Source organism: Pichia membranifaciens, assembly GCF_001661235.1.
Source record: "Pichia membranifaciens NRRL Y-2026 unplaced genomic scaffold PICMEscaffold_6, whole genome shotgun sequence".
NCBI classification, from domain to species: Eukaryota; Fungi; Ascomycota; class Pichiomycetes; order Pichiales; family Pichiaceae; genus Pichia; species Pichia membranifaciens.
Window position 1 is genome coordinate 86,081 of NW_017566987.1, and position 14,154 is coordinate 100,234.

General features: G+C 52.6%; 10 protein-coding genes across 10 annotated transcripts; 4 read left to right on the plus strand and 6 right to left on the minus strand.

Moving 5' to 3' along the window:
- Window positions 1–210: 210 nt before the first annotated feature.
- PICMEDRAFT_17996 (hypothetical protein) lies at window positions 211–1,330 on the minus strand. The gene has a single exon (XM_019161841.1). It carries the CDS (start codon window positions 1,288–1,290, stop codon window positions 622–624), a length of 669 nt encoding a protein of 222 aa, XP_019015687.1. The 5' UTR covers window positions 1,291–1,330; the 3' UTR covers window positions 211–621.
- On the plus strand, window positions 261–533 carry PICMEDRAFT_36973 (hypothetical protein; the record flags this gene model as incomplete). Its single annotated transcript, XM_019163044.1, has 1 exon — window positions 261–533. The coding sequence occupies one exon, from the start codon at window positions 261–263 to the stop codon at window positions 531–533; it is 273 nt and encodes a 90-aa protein (XP_019015688.1).
- Window positions 1,331–1,627: 297 nt separating the features above from the next.
- Window positions 1,628–3,466, minus strand: PICMEDRAFT_74305 (hypothetical protein; the record flags this gene model as incomplete). Its single annotated transcript, XM_019164733.1, has 1 exon — window positions 1,628–3,466. One exon carries the CDS (start codon window positions 3,464–3,466, stop codon window positions 1,628–1,630), a length of 1,839 nt encoding a protein of 612 aa, XP_019015689.1.
- Window positions 3,467–4,003: 537 nt separating this feature from the next.
- On the minus strand, window positions 4,004–5,578 carry PICMEDRAFT_36608 (hypothetical protein; the record flags this gene model as incomplete). Its single annotated transcript, XM_019163020.1, has 2 exons — window positions 4,004–5,174; window positions 5,262–5,578. The coding sequence occupies 2 exons, from the start codon at window positions 5,576–5,578 to the stop codon at window positions 4,004–4,006; spliced, it is 1,488 nt and encodes a 495-aa protein (XP_019015690.1).
- A 318-nt stretch (window positions 5,579–5,896) lies between these two features.
- On the plus strand, window positions 5,897–6,727 carry PICMEDRAFT_60265 (hypothetical protein; the record flags this gene model as incomplete). Its single annotated transcript, XM_019163421.1, has 1 exon — window positions 5,897–6,727. One exon carries the CDS (start codon window positions 5,897–5,899, stop codon window positions 6,725–6,727), a length of 831 nt encoding a protein of 276 aa, XP_019015691.1.
- Window positions 6,728–6,877: 150 nt separating this feature from the next.
- On the minus strand, window positions 6,878–7,481 carry PICMEDRAFT_173633 (hypothetical protein). The gene has a single exon (XM_019161569.1). It carries the CDS (start codon window positions 7,231–7,233, stop codon window positions 6,901–6,903), a length of 333 nt encoding a protein of 110 aa, XP_019015692.1. The 5' UTR covers window positions 7,234–7,481; the 3' UTR covers window positions 6,878–6,900.
- Window positions 7,424–8,733, plus strand: PICMEDRAFT_173613 (hypothetical protein). Its single transcript, XM_019161564.1, has 2 exons — window positions 7,424–7,581; window positions 7,656–8,733. Coding segments are annotated over exons 1-2 (969 nt in total). The 5' UTR covers window positions 7,424–7,579; the 3' UTR covers window positions 8,623–8,733.
- On the minus strand, window positions 8,734–9,210 carry PICMEDRAFT_173614 (hypothetical protein). Its single transcript, XM_019161565.1, has one exon. The coding sequence runs from the start codon at window positions 9,100–9,102 to the stop codon at window positions 8,845–8,847; it is 258 nt and encodes an 85-aa protein (XP_019015694.1). The 5' UTR covers window positions 9,103–9,210; the 3' UTR covers window positions 8,734–8,844.
- On the plus strand, window positions 8,968–13,537 carry PICMEDRAFT_18000 (hypothetical protein). Its single transcript, XM_019161842.1, has one exon. The coding sequence runs from the start codon at window positions 9,319–9,321 to the stop codon at window positions 13,045–13,047; it is 3,729 nt and encodes a 1,242-aa protein (XP_019015695.1). The 5' UTR covers window positions 8,968–9,318; the 3' UTR covers window positions 13,048–13,537.
- PICMEDRAFT_173616 (hypothetical protein) lies at window positions 13,102–14,035 on the minus strand. The gene has a single exon (XM_019161566.1). The coding sequence runs from the start codon at window positions 13,945–13,947 to the stop codon at window positions 13,156–13,158; it is 792 nt and encodes a 263-aa protein (XP_019015696.1). The 5' UTR covers window positions 13,948–14,035; the 3' UTR covers window positions 13,102–13,155.
- Between the last annotated feature and the right edge of the window lie 119 nt (window positions 14,036–14,154).

The following is a 14,154-nucleotide window of genomic DNA, read 5'->3' on the forward strand; positions in this document are numbered from 1 at the left end:
AATGTGACGCGTCGCGTTTACGACATAATCCGTGTCGCAGATGACTGCGCCACACACACACTTGTGGCGGTGCAGAAGGCAGGGCAAAAAACGGTTTGGGACGATCGGCCCAGAATTGCCCCGAAAAAAAACAGAGGGCCGGAAGCGTAGGTGACGGGAGTCCAAGAGACGAGCCAATGGCAGGGGGTATGCTACATATGCAAGAGAGGAGAGGACCAGACAGCAAAGAGGCGGGCCGGTGCAGAGAGCAAGGTGAAATAATGGGAAATCTTATGTCGACGTCTTTTGCGCCAGAGTGTAACGACTTGAAACAGAAGTACGACAGCTGTTTCAACTCGTGGTATTCGGAGAAGTTCTTGAAAGGAGAGGGCCTGCACAACGAGTGCGAGGACTTCTGGGTGCAGTACAAGGAGTGCATCGACGTGCACCTGGCGAAGCAGGGCATCAAGCCTCTGCTAGACGAGGCCCGGAAGGAGTTGCCGTTCGAGAACGACGGGAAGCCCGCGGAGGAGCCGGTGCAGGAGCGCAACTGAGCGCCCGGGGGCCTGCAACACACGTCTGTAGATAGAGAGCTCGAGCACGCTATATAGTCTGACTTTACCTGAATATACGTATACAAAACTAATGGAACTCGTCGAAATCGTCCCTGAAGCCGGCTGGAAGGGCGCCCTGGTCGGCGTCGTCGGCGCTCTGGTCGTCGGCGTCGCTGTCGTCGCTGTCGTCGCCGTCGGGCTGCGCAAGCCCCGGGGTGAGCCCCCCGACGGCAACAACCCCCCGGGAAACCTTGTCCTCGAACCGGGCCCTTTCGGCAGTCCGTCTCTTTCTCTCCAAGAACTGCTTGTCTCTCAGGTTTTTGAGCATGCTCTTGGTGCTCTCGCCGCCCGTCAGAGTCAAAATGTCGTTCTGTAGTTCCAGCAGATCCTCATCTCTGCTCACCAGGTCGATCTTCTTCAAGTCCGCCAACTTGGCGCTCACTATCTCGTCTATCACCTCGCGGTCTCCTCTCTCGAGCTTGCTCTGTCGCACAATCTTCTCGTTGATCTTCTCTATTCCCTTCATCTTCTTGTTTCTCATCTTCCTCTCCTTGTCCTTGTGCTTCCGCAGCCCTTCTCTGGTTTTCTTGAAGTTCCCTAGCTTCGAATTCAGCTCAAGGATCTTGCTGGCAGCATGTCCTTTTTGTCCCTTCTCTTTGCTTTTCAAGATCTTCTTGTCTGACACCTGCAAGTAGTTCGACAGAAGGTTGTCAACCACATTGAGAGACTGCTGCTTTGTTTTCTTACTCTTAAACATGGCTCCTTTCTTCTTTGCTGCCGCTACTGGGATCTCCGGTATCACAACTTTGCGTGTTCTAGTAGTAGATAATAAAGGTGATAGAAAAAATATTTTTTTAGAACCCGGTTTTTCTTTTTTCATGTAGCGACACCGCCACACGCCACGCGCCACACGCCACGCGCCACACACAACTCCCTACGTTCGTCAAGCAATAGGCTAATGAGCATTTGTTATTATGTCTACGTATGTCATAACCGTCGGTCGTCAAAGAGGGAGGAAAAAATTAAAACACTAAAACGAATCGAAGAAGGGTAATATATATAAAGTGAAAAAAAAGAAGGAGAACCAGAAAGAATTAGAGTTTGGCCTTGACGGTTTCCTTTCTGAGTGCTTCTGCCAATTCTTGAACACTCAAAGTTAAGAAGTATGCCATTTCATCAACCTTCAAACCAAATGGATTTTCCTTGTAGTTTGTAATGTTGATATGCAACCACTTTCTGTTGATCATGTAGGCCAATCCGAGCCCTTCCGGAACAACAGGCGACCATCCATACCCGTTGAAATTTTCAGAACTCAACTGGGAGGTCGACAAGTACCAATATTGGGAGTAGCTGAAAATCGGGTTGTCGAAAAACTGCTTGATCACCTCAGAGTCCTCGTCCGACTCACCGATCATCTGTTTCAAACCAAACAAATGGCGGTCAACACCGAGTCCTGAGCTAGCTAGCTTGATATAGTTGCCGTGGGACTTCAAGGCGGCTCTGAATGATTTCAACTTCTCTTGCACAGGCACGGAGGGGTTTTCCCAGTCCTTGACAAACTGCAATGCTTCGGATGAAACAGATCTGTTGGTTTCTGTCCGGCCTCTGAAGTATTTCCTTGTTGAGGCCGACTCGTATGTTGGTCTCAAGGTACCCGTATATTTGTAGTACGCCAATTGGATCAACATCTGGACAAAGCTGTCCGGAGAGCAGTTGAACGCTTTGATATCATCTTTACCCAATCCAAAGTACTGCCAGGTCTTGATGTCCAAGCTGTTCACCGTTTCATTGAAAGTTTCAGTCTCGGTCTTGATGGCTTCTGAGATTTCGTTGTTGATTTCAAAATTTATCTGCCTGATGGCCGGAACAGTAGTCGGCTTTGCGACATTGCCGTCGATGTCAAGCTTGTACATCTCTCCAACCAACCAGTCGTTCATCCTCAAAGTGGGTGTGCCGTCCATCTTGGAATGCTCACCCAAGAAGCCGGAGCTTCCGTTTCTGGCAACAAAAAACTGGAGCGGCTTGTCAAACCACCTGTTGAGACCATTGCCGTGCCAGCAGTTTCTAGACTTAGCTTCGATAGTGTTGGGTAGACAGTCGTCCAAGCAGAGGACAAAGGAGCTTTTGAAGATATCTTCGAAGTTGACCTTGTTGACGATGGAGATTTCGTTCAACTTCTGGTAGTTGCTGAACCATTCATCTCTGTTGGAGGAGGTCAAGACCCCCACCGGGGTTTCATTTGGCCCTCTAGCTTCGGAGTCTTTCAAGACCTCGGCCAAGCCGTAGTAGAGCGCGTTGAACGGCAAGATGCTGTCGGTTGCGTCGTCGTGCGTCTGCAGCTTGTAGATGTGGCCGTTGGAGATGACAATCATAAACCTGTTTTTACTTCCGTCGTACACTAGGTTGTAATCGCGGGACTCGCCCGGGACCCTGCAGTTGCTGAACATCCACTTGAAGCTCTCCATGCAAAAGGGCGCTCCCTTGATGAGCTCGGGTTCCAAAGTCTCGTGCTCGACCGTTTCCATGAACTCGAGAACCTTGCGGGTCAAGCTCGCCGACTTGAGAAGCTGGTCCTTCCCGACGGCGGTGTTGGCATCCCTGTGGCTGAAGAAGTACGATACAAATGGCGACACCGGGTCTCTGTAGTCGAGGTAGGCGTAGTTGTCCCAGAACGCTGCGAGCCAGTTCCGTTTGTCGGCGGCAAAGCGTTCGAGCTTCGACTGTAGGCCGCTGCCCTGTGTCCCGGTCGCAAACTCGTCGATGATCTTGGCGTACTTGATAAACTCCTCGTCCTTTTCCCCGTACGGATACAAGGGCTTGATCGACTCCTTGTAGAGGTCCAGCGTGTGGGCGAGCTTTGGGACAGGGAGAGGGGGCAAGTCGTTCTGGTGCTTGTAAAGGTCGCCCTGGGGCGTGGTCGTGGTGCGTCTCATCGCCGATGTGGAGAGAAGTCTTTTCGCTGTGGCGTGAAGCGGGTTTGAGTGGCTGCACTTGATGCTGCGGCAGATATTCATAGGGAAGAGAGAGAGAGACAGAGAGAGAAAGGGAAGGAGGGTGATTGATCAGGCTGTGGTTATGTTTCTTCCCGCTGTTGCCTGTTTTAGCTGGTGGTTTTCTTTCCAGTATGAGCGCCAGGGGAGCTAACACTTGGCGACGACCGAGGGGTGCACTTGACACAAGAACCAATCTCCTGCTGTGTATTTATACACACCGCCTGTCTGCTGCAACCGTCTCCGTCTCCGTCTCCGTCCCCCGCCCGGCCAGTTTCAGCGCCAGCCGATCATCCCCGGCTTCGGAGTGTCGGAGTAAATGCCCTCGAGCCTCCCCCGCCCCGCCGCGGTTCCCGCGGTTCTCCGCCCCACGCGGGGTAGTCGCGAGGCCGGTGACGGCGGTGACGGGGTGACGGTCCGACGGCGTGGACGGCCACGAAGGCCATGGGCCATGGGCACTGGGCCCTGAAGCTTGGGGCCTCACATGAACTCGTAGATGAAGACGTAGTCGCTGGGCTTCCCCTGCCAGCCACGGTTGCCGCTGGCGGAAACCATGAAACGGCACGTCGGGTCTACGTAGAGGTCGCTGAGGATGCCGCCGTTGTGGCCGGGGACAATGGTGAAGGGGATCCGGGAGACCTTCCTCGAGGAGGGGGCGGAGGCGGTTGGGGCTGTCGCCGGGGCGTCGTGCAGACGCAGGTCGTAGAGCCGGATGTTGTCCTGGCAGCCGCAGAGAAGGTAGTTCCTGTTGGGCAGGGTGCGGACACAGCTGATGCTGCCGGAAGCGCTCGGGAACTTGAGCAGCGAGCTGACCTTGGTCGGGAAGCGGACGTCGTACTGCTCGACGGTGGAGTTTCTGCGGCCGACGAAGACGGAGTCGCCGTCGACGGACCAGGTTGCCGACATGCACCACGGCGGGGTGCTGGCCGGAACGGGGATCTTTTCGACGTTGTTGGCCCGTGGGGCGATCCTCGCGTCCCAGATGTTGATGGAGCCGTCGATGGAGGAGGAAAGGAAGATGTCGTCGGAGACCCGCTGGCCCTCGTAGGTGCCTGTTTGGAGCGACTCCCGCTGCAGCTTGAGGATGTCTCTGCGGACCTCAGGTTCCTGCGAGGCGGCCTTCTCTTTTGGCTCGAGGCCGGGCTCGTCGGCAGCCTCCTTCTTTGCCGCGTCGCTTTTGTCCCTCCGGTCCTCGTTTGCGCCGTCGTTGTCGTCGTCATCGTCAAAAAGCGAACCCATGTCATCGTCGTCGTTGTTGTTGTTGTTGTCATCATCGTCGTCGTCGTCGTTTGTCGCCTCCCAGTGCAGGTCGGTGCCGATCGAGGGCCGGTACTGCAGCGCAGAGACCTGCCCCGTGGAGCGGTTGAAGCAGTTCATGTTCTTACCCGTGTTGAGGTCCCACTTGAGGATCTTCCTGTCCCACGAGCCGCTGAGGAAGTTCGTCTGCTCTGTGTTGGTGACGATGCACGAGACCGAGTTCGAGTGGTGGTACTGCTTGTCCTCGCTCGAGACGGTCTTGTCGTTGGCGTTCTTGAAGTACCACTGGATGGTCCCCTCCGAGGAGCGCACCGACTGGAGCGTGATGGCGCCGTTCTGTAGACCGCTCAACAACCAGAACCCGTTCTGGTCGCTGCACAAGGAGTACACGGGGCTGAGGTTCGGCTCGAAGAACGAGTTCATGTCCGTGGACGAGTTCTTTTTCTTCGCTGCCGCCGCGTTGCCCGAGGAGAGTGACGACGAGCCGGCCTTGTTGCCCGACAGGTCCGACTTGTAGTAGGGGATCTCGTTTTCCCAGTACGAGCATATCATCCCGTTGAAGAGAATCGAGTCGATCAATTGGTGTCTCTGCGAGACCGTCAACAGCGACTTGCCCTCCACCGACTTGAAGAAGTCAAACTTCCGGATCAAGCCATCCTCTCCGCCCGTGAAGAGCCACTTGGGGCCCCTTGTCAACGATATCGAGTACACCGACGTAGCATACGGAATGGCCACCACAGGGTTGACCCCTGCAATCTCCCGTGTCACCGACTCCTCAATAAGCTTCTTTCTTTCCATTTGCTGTGAGCTGTGTAGCACGCCAAAACAGTGGATGCCAGGGGCAGGATGGACAAGTGTGGAGCGCAGAAGTCGGACTCAATTAGGTGTTGCTTCGAAGACGAGTGAAACATTATCTTGATCGAAGACGGATGGATAGAGGTAGAAAACGGAAAAAAAAAATGCGAAAATGCGAAAATGCGAAAAAAAGTAAGCAGTGGCAGCGAGAGACAGACAGACGGGCCCTACATGAAAGAGCACAGAGAGAGGCTGTGTGGGGGAGCCAGTGCCGGGGCTGGTCCGCTGCGGCGGAGCTGGGCGCAGCCAGCACACCACAACATGTCGGACGAGTACGTTGTTTTCACCGACAAGCTCACGTTCCAGTACCCCGACGAGAAGCGGCTCGGGTTGAGCAACATCGATGTGCAGCTGAAGAAGGGCGACAAGCTGCTTCTTGTCGGGCCCAACGGCGCAGGCAAGTCGACGCTGTTGAAGATCCTCGCCGGCAAGAAGCTGGTCAGACGCGGCCGCATCGAGCTCTTCGGCGTCAACCCCTTCGACCTGCGCAGCAACTTCATGTTGAACGACAAGACCATTGTCTACCTCGGCACCGAGTGGGCCAACAACGAGATCACCAAGCGGGACATCCGCGTCGACGAGTTGATCCGCAGCGTCGGCGGCGACGTCTACAGCAAAAGGAGGGACCAGCTTGTCGACCTCTTGGAGATCGACACCCGCTGGCGCATGAACCGCTGCTCCGACGGCGAGAGAAGACGCGTGCAGTTGTGCATGGGTCTCCTCAAGCCCTTCGACCTCCTGCTTCTCGACGAGGTCACCATCGACCTCGACGTCTTGGTCAGACAGAGGCTCCTCCAGTTCTTGTACGACGAGACCGACCGCCGCGGCTGCTGCATCATCTATGCCACACACATCTTCGATGGCCTTGGCCGCTGGGCCGACCGTGTTGTGCATCTCAGCGGCGGCGAGTTCGTCGAGGCCTACGACAGGGACAATGTTGTGTTTGTGGACACCGACGCCGACGCCGCTGCCCGCCGCGCCCAACCCGCCGACGCGTCGGTGGCGCAGCTTTTTGTGGCCAAGGTGGCCAGTCTCTACCCGGTGGCGTTGCAGTGGCTCAGCCGCGACCACGTTACGCGGGCTGCCCAGTGAGAAGGGTGAGAGGGCGGAGCGGAAGCAGGATGAGTCACGGAGGACCGCTTTCCGGACCGAAGTGAATCATGCTGGTGGCGAGGCTGCCATGTCCGGGGCTGGTGGAACAGGGCGCATTGTCCTGTCGGAGGGGGGGGGGGGGGGGGGGAGGAGGAGGGGATGGTGTGTTTGTTTCAGACAGAGGGACACGGGAGGTGGTATAAGGGAGGTGGTATAAGGGGAGTGGTACGGGAAGCGGCGGAAAGCGGCGGGAAGCGGCCCCTCCGGAAAGCAGAGCAGAGTCGGGGCGGCGCTGACTCACCCTGAGGGGATCTGGGGAGAGTCGGGCTGTAGCTGCCATGCCACACACCCCCAGCCGCAGCAGCAACGCGTTGTAAACCTCCGGGGCACGAGCGTTTCATCGGTTTTGACAGCTCCGGTGCACAGTCCTCCCACGCCGCAGCAGCAGGGGCCGCTTTTGGCAAGAGGCCGCTGCTGTGTCTGCACCTGTGGGAGCACACACACATGTGAGACCCGCCAGCCGGGACAACATGATTCCATTCGGAACGTCGTTGGTTGGGCGATGCGGTCTTTTTGGGGTCCAGCCCCGGTGTCAGACAGTTGATTGGCTCCTGCTGCGTCCTTTCCCGTCTCTGCGGGTAGCGTGTAGTTGTCAGACGGGTCCGAGCTGGCTCTGCGTCCCGTGGCCGGGGTCCTGGGTTGCCGTGCTATAAAGCACGGTCCCTCCGTCGCTCTGCTGCTGGCTCCAATCCGGTTGTAGCTCGACTGGCTTGGGTTTTGCAAGTTCCTGCTCTCCTCGCATCGACAGAAAAGCACTCAGCTTCAGCAAGACACCAGCAAGACACCACCACCATGTACGTGCGACCACGCTATCACCCGCTGCTTCCATTGCTCGACACTAACATCCGCTTCTCTTTTCTCACCACAGGGCCTCCACCACTGCTACCAGCACCATCACTCGGGAAACCGCCCCAATCTCCTTGAAGACGTTCAACGTGCCCAACACAGACTCCAAGGTCGCCAAGGCCACCGCAGCCGTCTACGACTGGGACACGTTCAAGTTCGAGCCCATCAGAGAGTCCCAGGTCTCGCGGGCCATGACCCGCAGATACTTCAAGGACCTCGACACGTACGCCGAGTCCGACATTGTCATTGTGGGCGCCGGCTCGTCCGGCCTCACGGCAGCATACATCCTCGCCAGGGCCAGACCGGACCTCAAGATCGCCATCATCGAGGCCAACGTGGCCGTCGGCGGTGGCTGCTTCCTTGGCGGCCAGTTGTTCTCGTCCATGGTGTTGAGAAAGCCGGCCGACCAGTTCATCCGGGAGCTCGGCATCGAGTACGAGGAGGAAGACAACTTCATTGTCGTCAAGCACGCAGCGCTCTTCATCACCAAGCTGTGCTCCAAGGTGCTCGAGCTCCCCAACGTCAAGCTCTTCAACGCCACCTGTGTGGAGGACCTGATCACCCGCCCAACGGACGACGGCAAGGTCAGAGTGGCCGGGGTCGTGACCAACTGGACCTTGGTGTCCATGCACCACGACGACCAGTCGTGCATGGACCCCAACACCATCAACGCCAAGATCATCATCTCCTGCACGGGCCACGACGGCCCAATGGGCGCTTTCTGCGTCAAGAGACTTGTCAGCCAGGGCTACATCCAGAGAAACCAGATGGGCTGCTTGGACATGAACCGGGCCGAGGACGCCATCGTCAAGGGCACCCGGGAGGTCTTCCCCGGCTTGATTGTTGCCGGCATGGAGCTCAGCGAGTGCGACTCGTCCAACAGAATGGGTCCTACCTTCGGCGCTATGGTCCTCTCCGGCGTCAAGGCTGCCGAGGAAGCTTTGAACATCTACGAGACCAGAGCAAAGCAGGACGCCGACAGCTACTAGCCGGCCTCTGCCCCCTCTTCCTCTATTTACTTATCTAACAAGAACTGTTTATTTTGAAATACTCTTTGAAACCGCCTCCGAGACTCCGTGTCTCCATCTAGTCTCTCCAGCTCTCGAGCTCTCCGGCTCTCCGGCTTCTGTTGAACTTCGTCCAGACAGCTAGGTACCCCGAGCTCTGCTCCTCGGGCAGGATCGACGCGTCGCTTTTGCCACAACACCCTGCTAACGTAAGCGGTGCGGAGAAGTTGCGCCGTTTCCCTGGAAGCATTGTCGCCCCGTCAGCGGTGCGGGGTTAGCGGCGAAGGCCCGGGCGAAGAGGGGGTGAGAAGATAACGCAGGCGGCAGAGGGTGTGGTGGGTGTGTGAGGCAGGAGAGTGCCGGACGGATGGTAGGCCAGCGAGCCACCAGGATGGAGCCAGGACGGGGGAAGGAGCAGGGTTGGGGGTGACGGACGGGGTCGCCAGGATGGAGTTCCGCCATCGGCTCTGCGGCGGTGGCGGGGCAGGATGGGGGGAGGATGGTTGCAGAGAAACGGAGAGAGGTACGGACAGGGAGAAGGGCGTGAGCATCGAGAGGCACGGCTCCAGATATGGGCTGAAAAGACACGACAACGTAGCCAGGACGACGAGACAAAGGCCAGCACGGGAGAGTCCAAGCGGATCCAACGACACCTGAGGAGAAACACACAGTGCAGCCATGTCGAACACCGTGACCGTGGTGAACAACGGCGAAGGAGGAAGAAGCGGCGGGTTCGAGAGTTCGATCCAGACGCCGGCGACAGAGTCGGGGTTGCTGAACAGGGCTTCCGACAGGGACGCCGTGGCATCGTCGCAGACATCTGCGACGTCTGCGACGACGCTGCTGTCGTCGGACGCAGACGACGGCAAGAAGCAGAGCAGCAGCAGCAAGGTCAAGGCGAACAGCAAGAGCAGCAGTAGCAACAACGAGATCAGCGTCGGTGAGATGAACTATCCCAACAGCGGTGGGAGTGCGGCAGACGAACCGCACGAACACGGGGAGGGTAGCGGAGACGCCAGCGGAGTGAGCGTGGGCATCAAGCAGGAAGACGTGCCCGACAACGACAAGATCAAGGACAAGAAGGGCCGGTCGACGTCGTGCTTTCTGTGCCAGAAGCGGAAGCAGAAGTGTGACCAGCGGTTCCCGAGCTGCACCAATTGCTTGAAATCGAAGTTCCAGTGCATCCAGCCGCCCCGGTACGGAGAAAACAACAATACCTCGGGCAAGAGCAACGACTACACGAAGTTCTTGGAGAAAAAAATCAAGCAGTTGGAGAAGCTGCTGGACCTGAAGGCCAAGAACAAGCTCAACGACATGAAGAACAACAGGACAAAACGCATCACCCTCAACGACGAAAAGATCCTCAAGTACAAGAAGATCTCGCCCTACATCGACGGCGAGGAGGGCGGCAGCTGCGACGCCGGCGCCGGCGGGAGAGGCAGATCGAATTCGTCCTCGGTTTCCTCAACCTCGGACACGGACGACTACAACAGCGACGTCTCCCTCATCAACCAGCCCTACGCGACCTTCATGAGCATTAACGCTTCCGCGTTCAAAAACTCGGTGCTCAAGAACTACAACTTGAACGACTTCATCAAATTCGACCCCATCCTCAACATCGACCAGAAGTTCTCGAAGAACTTGATCGGCCTATACTTCAGGATGCTCCAGTACAAATTCCCGCTCCTAAACGAACGTGAGATCTTTGAGTTCAGCGAGTCCTACTACGAAAACAAAAAACAACAGCAACCCCTTTCTGACGAGGAGTTCAACGTCTACCACTTCAAGTGTTCAAGAATGTTCTTTATCTACGCAATATCAGCTTTACTATATAAATCAACGGGTAAGTATAAAGGTCCAAACCCTTTCAATTTTTTCTCCACGGCCTTGAGACACCTCATCCTACTATCGAATAACGTCGAGGCGTTCAACAAGATCGAGTTGTTGATCTTGATCAGCTTCTTCCTCATCAGAGCAGACAAAAACTCCAACAACTTGTATTTGATCATCTCCGACGCAATGCAATGCTGCATGCACCTTTCCTTGCACAAATCGAAATCTTACGAGAACATAGACTCTAACTTGAAAGACTTGAAAATGAGGAAGTTCTGGTGCTGCTACATCTTGGAGAGGTCGATCTTAATCTCTATCTCGAAACCGTTTATCTTACATGAACGACGGGTGGACTCGAAGATCCCCCTTTTTAATTATGAACCTTCTCAGGCTTTCAATCCGAATAACGGCAAGATTTTCTTCATCAACCAGTCGATCAAAATCAAAAGGTTGGAATCGAGATTTATTGAAGAACTTTCGATCGTAACTGCCAGCTCAAAATCGATCAACAAAAACCAGTTGGTCAAGGTGGAGAGATTCTTCCAGGAATTGCAGAATTGGAGAAATGAATGTCAAGGTTTCAACAACAATGGTATTGAAAATCAAACTCTATTGTTCTACTACTATAAATCTATCAGACATTTGATTCAGCCCTATTTGGAACTACTAGATCCAAATGATAAGCTCTTCAAGGAGTGTCAGGCGGCTGCAGGGCAAATTTGCCAATCGATTAAAAATTACCACGCTAAAACCTTTTATGGATTTTCCATTTTGAATATTCATTTGGTTTTCATTGCAGGAATTACTCTAATTTATTGTTTATGGCTTCAGAGAAATAGAGATGACATGAGAAGGAAACTACTGGGTGATGACAAAAAGCATACCCGGCCAACAGTTTCCGAAGATTTGTTCAGAGGGTTGGATGATTTGCGTGCTTGCTCGATCTCCCTCTATGTCATGAGCGAAAGAACAAAGTTTGCACTAAGTTTTAGAGACACTTTTGAAGAAATCATGAACGCAACAATTGGAAACTTAATCTTAAGATGTGGTCCAGACTCTTCAGAGATTCTATACCGTGGTATAGGGTTACCACCTGCAATTTTCCGTAAACCTTTAAAGCATTTCCAGATTGAATCCAACTACATTGAAAAATCAGATGCTGATAAATTAGAAGATGAGGAACGACAAAAAAGAAAGGGCCACTTGACCAGATCCGCCATACCCAAGGGGTTGAGTCATTTACTCTTGCACCCTCCTGGACTTGAGGATTATGACCAAAAGGATAATGAGAAAGACAGGGAGAGAGAAAATCAAATGCGAAAGGTACAGCAAGATTTAGAAAAAGAGAGAAAGAGAGAAAGTGAATCCAAGGAGCGGGAACAGGAAAGATTAAGGCAAGGAGAAACTCAACGTGAACAAGAAAAGGAAAAGGAGAATGAAAAAGAACAGGAACGAGAATTTTTTAGAGCAGAGCAAGATAGAAGTGACCTTAATAATAGAATCTTACCCCTTCCTATCAAACTGCCCCAGCTCCAGCCTCAAACAAGACTGACCTCTTCTTTAAATTCAAAATCTTTCGACAATGAAATCAGATTAGCTAGTGGTAATCCTTATGCAATGAACAATTTATCACTGAAAAGAAAGTATTCTAAATGTGACTCCGAAACAGACTCTGTTGTATCTTCCCTGCCTTCTAATGTTTTGTCACCACTTGTGGGCTCAACTTTCAAGTCTAGTCTGAATACGCCGGCACTGATGAGTTCTTCTTTGAATACCGCTGTGTCGAATTCGGCAACTGCCCCAAATAACGAGTTATCTTCTACCAGCACAATGTCAGATAAGTTCAGATACCTGAGGTCTCCTCTGAACCCAAATTCTCCAAACATTGTCAACAACACGGCCGCCGCTACTATAACTTCTTCTTCTTCACCCGACACCAGTTCTCCGATGAGTACAAATGTCATGAGCGATAACCTTGTGATGCAGAACACGATTCCTGATCTGATTCCATTTGTGGGAGGCACAACAAACATGATTAGTAACATTTCTACGTGGACGGAACAAAGTGGACAACAGGTACCCCAAACGGGATTGACAATGCTCCAGTATGACAGCCATCCAAACCCGAATGAAATGAGCTTTAGTCATAACATGTCCCCAGCAAATCTGGGGCAAAATCACAATAACCATTCTCACAACCTGGCTCATCCTCACCATCTCAACAACAATAATAATTACCCTCAGAGTCATCTTCCTAACAGTACAAATAGTATGAGTGGCTATCAGAGCATGGGAGTACATCTGGATGGTAGCCATAACGGCAATGGCTACGGGGTGTACAATAATACAAATAATAACAATAACAGCAACGGTGATACTTATAATCAAAATACCGCTAACGGTAGTGCCGCAAATAGAAATAATGGAAACGGTATGGACAGCAACAAGTCTTATCCACCACAGTATCCATCTCAACCGAATAATGGCATGACGGAAACCTTCAACAGCTTGTTTGATGTAGTAGGGAATGACGATTTTTGGGGACTTAATAATGATTTAGGGTTTTTACCATGACCTGGTGTAGTCATATATATACGCGTGTGTTAAATATTTAGATACAGAAATGCAAACTTGCGTACAGGACATATAGACTCCATAATTCTTGCTGAGTCCTAATCATTTTCACCAGCTATTGACCTCCTTGACAATCCATTTGACTCCCTCCACAATTACAGAATCATCAACTTTCAAACCTCGCTTGAGGTCTAAAAGTTTGGGAAATTTGTCTATTTGACCACCGTAAGTGATAAGGGGATGTGTCTCGTCGCAAAAGCGTACAACACCTAAAGAGTCTGTCTTGTTTGTGACGCTTTTATCCCAGATCACACCTTGTACCCACTTATCCAACACAATGAAGCGGCCGATGACCGCATCCGTTTTGAGTTCATTATCAGTAATTCCACCGTCTTTTGTATCTAGCACTATGCATCTCAACTTCGATTTATAGTCACCAATAAATTTGAGCTCTGGTGTATGTTCTGAGTTACAGGTGACCCATTTCTCCACGTACGGCTCGACATTTCCCGTCTTCGGGTTGCAAAGAACACCCGTTTCTACTCTGATGCCCCTCTTAACTTCATCAGGATTTTTCGAGTCTGAAAAGTCGCCGAGGTCTGTTCCAATAGTGAACCCTTTTCCAGAAAATCCAGTCTTATAATAGTGGTTGATATATGCTGAGTCGAAGAATTCATGATTAAATTCCACCTTGGAGCTATCAGCAAATGGAATTTCAAAACCTGCAAAAAACCAGTCAAACCCACCATTTTCCTCCGTAGACTCTTCTGATTCTTGAGTGAATGGTCTGATATCTACATAAAGTCCATTAGGTGAGGAAACAACAAGTGTGGAGGTTGGTTCAGATTCTTTATCTTCGGATTCGGTCCAGAAGAGTGAATGTCTCTTTGAGAGACTCATTTTGATGTTAACTGATTTAGGAATTGGCTAGCTTCTGCAAAACGATAATACTTACTATCTACAAAAAAATGGTCCCTTGAAATATGCCCTTGGAAGCAACTGCAAGTCAAGTTAGATTTGTATACCTCAAGTTCTTCAAGAGCTGCACACGCTAATCAGAGATAAGGCATGCATTTCCCGCGCAATTCGACAGAATTGTGCCGAAAA

What these genes read in the sequence shown, in the direction of transcription:
- PICMEDRAFT_173633 (XM_019161569.1), bottom strand. Translation starts at nt 7,233, where the DNA reads ATGTGTGTGTGCTCCCACAGGTGCAGACACAGCAGCGGCCTCTTGCCA.
- PICMEDRAFT_18000 (XM_019161842.1), top strand. Translation starts at nt 9,319, where the DNA reads ATGTCGAACACCGTGACCGTGGTGAACAACGGCGAAGGAGGAAGAAGC.
- PICMEDRAFT_173616 (XM_019161566.1), bottom strand. Translation starts at nt 13,947, where the DNA reads ATGAGTCTCTCAAAGAGACATTCACTCTTCTGGACCGAATCCGAAGAT.
- PICMEDRAFT_17996 (XM_019161841.1), bottom strand. Translation starts at nt 1,290, where the DNA reads ATGTTTAAGAGTAAGAAAACAAAGCAGCAGTCTCTCAATGTGGTTGAC.
- PICMEDRAFT_173614 (XM_019161565.1), bottom strand. Translation starts at nt 9,102, where the DNA reads ATGGCGGAACTCCATCCTGGCGACCCCGTCCGTCACCCCCAACCCTGC.